The 7163-nt window shown below is 39.0% G+C and overlaps 1 protein-coding gene across 1 annotated transcript in view; it reads left to right on the top strand.

Annotated features, from left to right (window-relative positions):
- Positions 1 to 195: 195 nt before the first annotated feature.
- Positions 196 to 7163, top strand: part of LOC113469327 (protein sidekick-1-like) — a 29630-nt gene continuing 22662 nt past the window's right edge. Inside the window, 1 exon segment of the mRNA XM_026826933.1 lies at positions 196 to 611. Within this exon segment, the coding sequence (XP_026682734.1) occupies positions 272 to 611 (340 nt within the window). The 5' untranslated portion in view covers positions 196 to 271.

Genomic DNA, 7163 nt, shown 5'->3' with positions numbered 1-7163 from the left:
TTAATGTCCATGGTAATTGAAATGCTAAAACCTTATAACATCACCCTTGTGTACGATAACATTGAAACATATTTTAGTGCCATGTCTTCTTCTTTGTCTGTCTTTCTGTTCCATTTCTTTCTTTTGACATCACCCTTTGTGTACGATAACATTGAAACATATTTAGTGCCATGTCTTCTTCTTTGTCTGTCTTTCTGTTCCATTTCTTTCTTTTATTTATTTCTGTTTTTATATTTTCCAAGTTATTTTCTCTCTTTTCTTTCTCAAACACATGTTTCTAACACCGATCACACGCTTGTCTCGGGTCCATGTGATCTTGTTCTTAGTTTCCCCGAGGATCGTTCCGTTTTCGTTCGAGGAGCCGATATTTGCCGGTCAGTCTGCCCAGGTCACGTGTCTTGTATCGGAAGGTGATGCTCCCCTCCAGTTTTCCTGGCAACTGTCCGGCCAGGAAATTCCCAAAGATGGAGGAATTGAAATTCAAAGTCTCGGCCGTCGGGGAAGTAATTTAATGATCGAGTACGCGGAGTCGAAACATGGCGGCAATTATACATGTTCCGTCAGCAACACAGCAGGGACTGTTCAGTACACAACAGTGCTCAATGTTCATGGTAACTTTCATTCCTCGTGTTGCTCCAACATCCTGCAGTGTCTGTAGTAGAGTATTGCAGGGACTGTTCAGTACACAACAGTGCTCAATGTTCATGGTAACTTTCATTCCTCGTGTTACTCCAACATCCTGCAGTGTCTGTAGTAAAGTATTATCCCTTTGCTTGGTGTTTTCCCCTTCCTAGAAGGTTTGTACAATGATGTTACCATCTAATTTAGGCTAAAGCTGTATTTTCTTTAGGAAACAAACAAGATTTCCCCTCTTCTCAAGCTCATTTCCCCACATTAAAGGAAAAAAAATACGGACATTGGTTCAACCACTAGGTAGCGTGGTAGCTCCTATACTAAATCATTGCATATCCAAGATGACGTATTCTCAGCCATCGAAGATCGAGGGGTTCCGATTTCGACAGTTCCCCGACAGGAAAATACACACACTTAAAAAATTGAGGTGTTAAGCAAGGGCGGATTTTATCCTTATACAGATAAGGTTCGTTCTCGGAACGGCCGGCTTTCTCCTATCCTGTCCTTCTTCTACCTTCGCTTTCGGGACGATAAGACCTTAGCAGTTACAGTTCCCTCCATTAAAAAAAAAAAAACTTAAAATTAAACCGAGTAATTTTCATAGTAGCTTTGTAATATCTGGATTTTATCCTTATACAGATAAGGTTCGTTCTCGGAACGGCCGGCTTTCTCCTATCCTGTCCTTCTTCTACCTTCGCTTTCGGGACGGTAAGACCTTAGCAGTTATAGTTCCCTCCATAAAAAAAAAAAACTTAAAATTAAACCGAGTAATTTTCATCGTAGCTTTGTAATATCTCTCATACTTACCTACTTACTTATATTTAATATTTCAGAGGTTCCTGAAGTACCGTATGGTCTGAAAATTCTGGACAAGTCTGGTAAAACCGTGCAACTGTCTTGGGTGGCACCCTATGACGGTAACTCTCCTATCAAGCGATACATTATTGAATACAAAATATCCAAAGGTAAGAACATACATTTTCTTTTTTTTTACGTAAAATCACTGGGCACAAGCATAATAAATGAAAATCCAAGTAAACAGTGTTTCATATTTCGTCGGTTTTGAATCGAAAGAAAGATCAAGATATTTTCAGATTGTAACTAGTGTCGATTTTCGTGTTGTTTTATGACACTGACGTGTTCTTTTATGACAGTTAATGACACTGGCACTACAAGTATCAAGAACGATCAGATTTTTTCTTGATCTTACCAACGTATCCCCAAGTCCCTAGTGTAAAATATCTTGGGATTTTTGAAACCTCTCAAAAAACTCACAGATATTTTCTACTGAGACTGGGGATTTGATACATATTTAGCTCAATCCCCTTGGGATGAGCTTACTTTGCAATTTGCATGTAGGGGAAGCATGTTTTCCCTAAATTTTCAACTCATTTTTTGCTTGAAAATATCTTTTGAATTCTGACCTTCGCGAAGTAGTGTGAACAAATGAAGGTTTTTTCTCACTAGATCGTGTAGGTCTGAATTTCATTTGTTAGTTCAGATATGATCCTCTTTCACACAGAGGGGGTTATATCATGGCTGATACCCTATTTTATAAGTTGAACAATATACGAGTACCAGTACCTACATAGGTATGACTTAGATTAGGATTAGGTGAGATTAGAAAAAGATTACTAAAAATTAATGGTGTAAGAAACCAAGGAAGTAATTATCGGTCTGCCTCCGTGGTCGAGTTAGTAGCTTTTGATCCGGAGGTGGCGGGTTCGAATCTCGTCGTAAACCAGAATTTTCTGACTTTTCCAGACCATCAGGAATTACCCTGAAGTAAAGCTCACGTTCCGGGGGTAGTGCTTCTAAAGGAATGGAAAGATAAGTTTCTTTTTACAAATATTTCAGGACACCAAAAAATAGAAATTAAAAAATAAGAAATCATAAAAAGGATTTTTTTATGGGTTGCTCGTACACATGATTGAAGTCAATTGTTGTTTGACTTGTTTGTTTGTTTGTTTAAAGTCTTGTTTGAAGTGGTTCAAAAATAATGGAAAGATAAGTTTCTTTTTACAAATATTTCAGGACACCAAAAAATAGAAATTAAAAAATAAGAAATCATAAAAAGGATTTTTTTTATGGGTTGCTCGTACACATGATTGAAGTCAATTGTTGTTTGACTTGTTTGTTTGTTTAAAGTCTTGTTTGAAGTGGTTCAAAAATTGTCTACTTTTTTCCACAAATCACAATAAAATCAAGTAATATCGTAGCACATTGAATGCCACATTAAGTGCGATAGTCGCTATGCGAACGTCAAATAAAAGCTCCGTTGTGATTTTTCCCCTCAAAATTTTGATTTTCAAATTTTTCAAGTGTTTTCCGTTCTATATCCCACAGGCACATGGGAGAAAGACATCGATCGAGTTCTGGTACCCGGAGAGCAAACCCTGGCTGGAGTATTCAATCTGAGACCTGCCCAGACATATCATATCAGGATAGTGGCTGAGAATGAGATAGGATCTTCTGAACCCTCTGATACTGTTACCCCGTCGTAAACCAGAATTTTCTGACTTTTCCAGACCATCAGGAATTACCCTGAAGTTTATCTCACGTTCCGGGGTAGTGCTTCTAAAGCTCATAGGGCTAGATAGAGGTAAATGAGATCAGAGAATAAGGGGGAATCTTATTATTCAAACTAAATTTTAGAGGACTAAGTGCTGTCATTACTATCAGCGTACAGGGTAAGTTATCAGGGCTACTATCTGTGTGAAGCTGTCAATGGTATTGGGTCAGGACTAAGTGCTGTCATTACTATCAGCGTACAGGGTAAGTTATCAGGGCTACTATCTGTGTGAAGCTGTCAATGGTATTGGGTCAGGACTAAGTGCTGTCATTACTATCAGCGTACAGGGTAAGTTATCAGGGCTACTATCTGTGTGAAGCTGTCAATGGTATTGGGTCAGGACTAAGTGCTGTCATTACTATCAGCGTACAGGGTAAGACACAATACTACCCATTTAGATGCTGGGTCAAATATGCTATCAGATGCCCTTATGCCAACACCAAAAACTAGAGAGAAACTTGTTGAAATATTTGCTATCAAAAATTGAGATTTTTTTATTATTTTTTTTTTTTAGCTATAGGGGATTTAACCCGAGGATTCTTTTAGGTCGAGTTTTAGTACCGTGGAGTGTCTCAGGATTGAGAGTTCAATCCGAGGTTGACCTGGTTATTAAGTATAGGGGAATCCTCATTTCATCTCAATCCCGAGTTGCTGAACCCCAGCTTTAATAGTTTTCCGCCTTTACTTCTCTCCTCAGCCCCTCCTGAGTTTGAAATCAAACTTCGTAACCAGACGTCCAGGCGAGGAGAACCCAGCGTACTACAATGTGAAGCTAAGGGAGAGAAACCAATTGGTATCCTATGGAATATGAATAACAAGAGATTGGATCCTAAGAGTGATAACCGGTAAGTAATGGGGGAGGGGGACACACTCCAATGCCTCCCATTTGTCCAATTGCCCCGATGTCCAATTGCTAGTCACTAAATTTCAGTTATGGGAGCAATTGGAGGCCGCCCGTTATAGACTAATGAGTAACCAAATGGGGTAAAATGTATGATTAAAAGGTCGATTCCTACGTAAAAAGTTGTGAAAAATTCAAATCTGAAGTCATAACTCTGAAAAAGTAACTTCTAAAGCTCGATTTTTTTTCTTTTTTTTTGCCATTCTAATGAAAAAGTGTGATTGTGACGTCAGATTATAAGAAATTCGCAAAAACGCATGCGCACAAATACATTACATTAGTGCCTGCAAGGGAGCTTTACTGATGCGACATCATCGCGTACGGAAGCGTATGTTGTGACTTCGGAGTTTAAGATTTACCGGTATCGGTATTTTAGTCGATTTATCTCGGGATCTAGAAGTCTTTAGAATACAAAGAAAAATTCCCTAGTTCATCATTTTTCCTGCTCTCTTACTTTGAAACCTCACCAAAGTTAGCGCAACTGGGGTTTAATTAATTTAATTTTTAAAAGATGAGTGTTTCACCGCCGTTTTTATTTCGTGGCAATGAAACAACTGCCCTCCAGTTTTGTATGGAATCCTCGTACCTCTCTAACTTTGGTTGCGCGCTCTAACCTAACTATGGCATTTGCAAAAGCTTGGATTTGACGAAAAGCTTGAACTTTTCATAGGAAATTCGAATTGGTTTTGAAATTCGAAGATGCTCCTCATTTATGTGCTGGGTCAACACGAGAACACCAGAAAGTAACCCGTTGAAATATTTGCAATCGAAAAACGAGTACAAATTTCTTGTCGATGGTGGGATTCGAACCCGGGACCTTCTGCATGGCAAGCAAGCGCGTTACCACTGGACTAACCGTGCCCCCTGGTCTATTCTTTTTGATTAAAATTATTATTAATTATTCCCTTTCATTCCCTCAGGTACACAATAAGAGAGGAAATCCTGCCCAATGGAGTACTCAGTGATTTGAGTATCAAAAGGACAGAACGAGGAGATTCTGCCCTGTTCACTTGTGTAGCTACCAATGCTTTTGGCAGTGATGACTCTTCTAGCTTTTTGGTTTTCCTGCTGACTTGAAAAGTTTGACTTAACGAGCGTGTTATATGTCACTGTTTTTCCCGCGCTTGTGACAATTATATACCTCGTCTTTGTTGAATGTTTTGTGACATTTCTAACTGAGGCTAAAGCTGTATTTTCTTTAGGAAACAAACAAGATTTCCCCTCTTCTCAAGCTCATTTCCCCACATTAAAGGAAAAAAATACGAACATTGGTTCAACCACTACGTAGCGTGGTAGCTCCTATACTAAATCATTGCATATCCAAGATGACGTATTCTCAGCCATCGAAGATCGAGGGGTTCCGATTTCGACAGTTTCCCGACAGGAAAATACACACACTACAAACCATGTGCTAAAAACCACTTTCAGGGGACCCTAAAACGGATATTTGCACCCATTTCCCGATTTTGAAAATTTGGACGGTTTGCAATACTTGTTCATTAGGTACCTACCTACTTAGTACATACATAATCATATATTAAAAAAAAAAAATCTACTTATCTTAATAGAGACGTTCGCGCTAATTCATTCTAATTCCATTTCAATTTTAGATGAGAACACAAAGGATACGAAAATCACGCCCTCTAGCGAGACAATTCTACATGGCCTGAAGAAGTTCACTAACTACAGCATGCAGATTTTGGCGTACACTTCTGGGGGAGATGGAGTGAAGAGTGCCCCTATTCATTGCCAGACAGAACAAGATGGTATGTTCTTGTTCATCTATTTTTTTTATTATTATTATTATTATTTTTATTTAAACAGAGCATTTAAGAAAAATGCCGTAAGACCGAACACTTACTACATGTCAGGTAGACCTGACAGGCGGACCTGTTCAGGCGTACCTGATAGTGAGTGGCTGGTCATACACTCGTAGTATATCCCCATCAGATGGGGGGAAAGCGAAACCTAACGCAGTACCTACATCTCATTTAGGTGCTCGCTTTTAACACGAGAACACCAAAAAGTAATTCTACTTACTTACTTACTTTACTTACTTTCCGTGTCCAGCTCGGTCGTCAAATCTTGTCCATCCAGAAAAGACCCGAAAGAACACCAACCTCAGTGGTAGAGTAGTTAACCCGTTGGACTTTAGATCTGGAGGGTGTTGGTTCGAGTCCAAGTCAAGTCATAAAATTTATCTAGGTGTAATAATTGGGGAACGATATTTGTGACAAGCATTTAAGTATGCTTAACACAATTAAAAATTCCTTCCCCCCCCTTTTTTCTGATGTTTTTTGTTTCAGATAGGACGCAAAAACAACTGCACATTTTGTGGTGTGTTCAGGCGACAAGCATTAGACCGCGGTGCTGCTATGTTGGGAGTGGACTGTGTGGCAACCGGACATAATGCGGATGATATAGCTGAGACCGTACTCATGAATGTGCTACGCGGTGACATAGCGCGACTACAGAGGTGCACAGATATCATTACGGTAAAATTAATTTCTCTCTACACAACTCAAGTTGTAAGCTGCAAATCATACAAATTAAAAGACATTGAAAATATTAAAATACAAAAAATGTCCATTGCTTGTCAATTGTCATGTTCTCTGTTATTAATAATAAATCAACGTATTTTGTAAAATACTTTGGTAACATAAATATTCTGCCCTGATTATCAAAAATAATATCAGGCCCAAAATTTGAATTATCAACTTTTTTTTTTATATCCCTTAGACGTAGTCCAGATTATTCCTCTCCGCTACTCATAATAAATATAAAGTGCTTCAACTATTCAACGGTCCCAATCAATCGAATCCAATCCATTCGCGCACGGTATACATTCCGGATCGAGCGACCCAAGCTAAGGGGCGGCCCGCCTAAAATAGACCACCATATTAAACAAGCAGCCATATTTGCCGAACCGAAAGTAGGATAAGACCAGAAGAGATAAGAAGGAAGCTAAAGCCCCTGCCTATTCCTGTACTCGGTCAAATCAGAGGGGAGACAGTCTCTGGGAGGAGACAGTTTGGAGAAGTTTTTTTTTTTTTTTTT

Source organism: Diaphorina citri, unplaced genomic scaffold (assembly GCF_000475195.1).
Source record: "Diaphorina citri unplaced genomic scaffold, Diaci psyllid genome assembly version 1.1 scaffold1033, whole genome shotgun sequence".
Classification (NCBI taxonomy): Eukaryota; Metazoa; Arthropoda; class Insecta; order Hemiptera; family Psyllidae; genus Diaphorina; species Diaphorina citri.
Note: the sequence above shows the minus strand (reverse complement) of the source record. Positions and strands in the feature narration are given on the sequence as shown.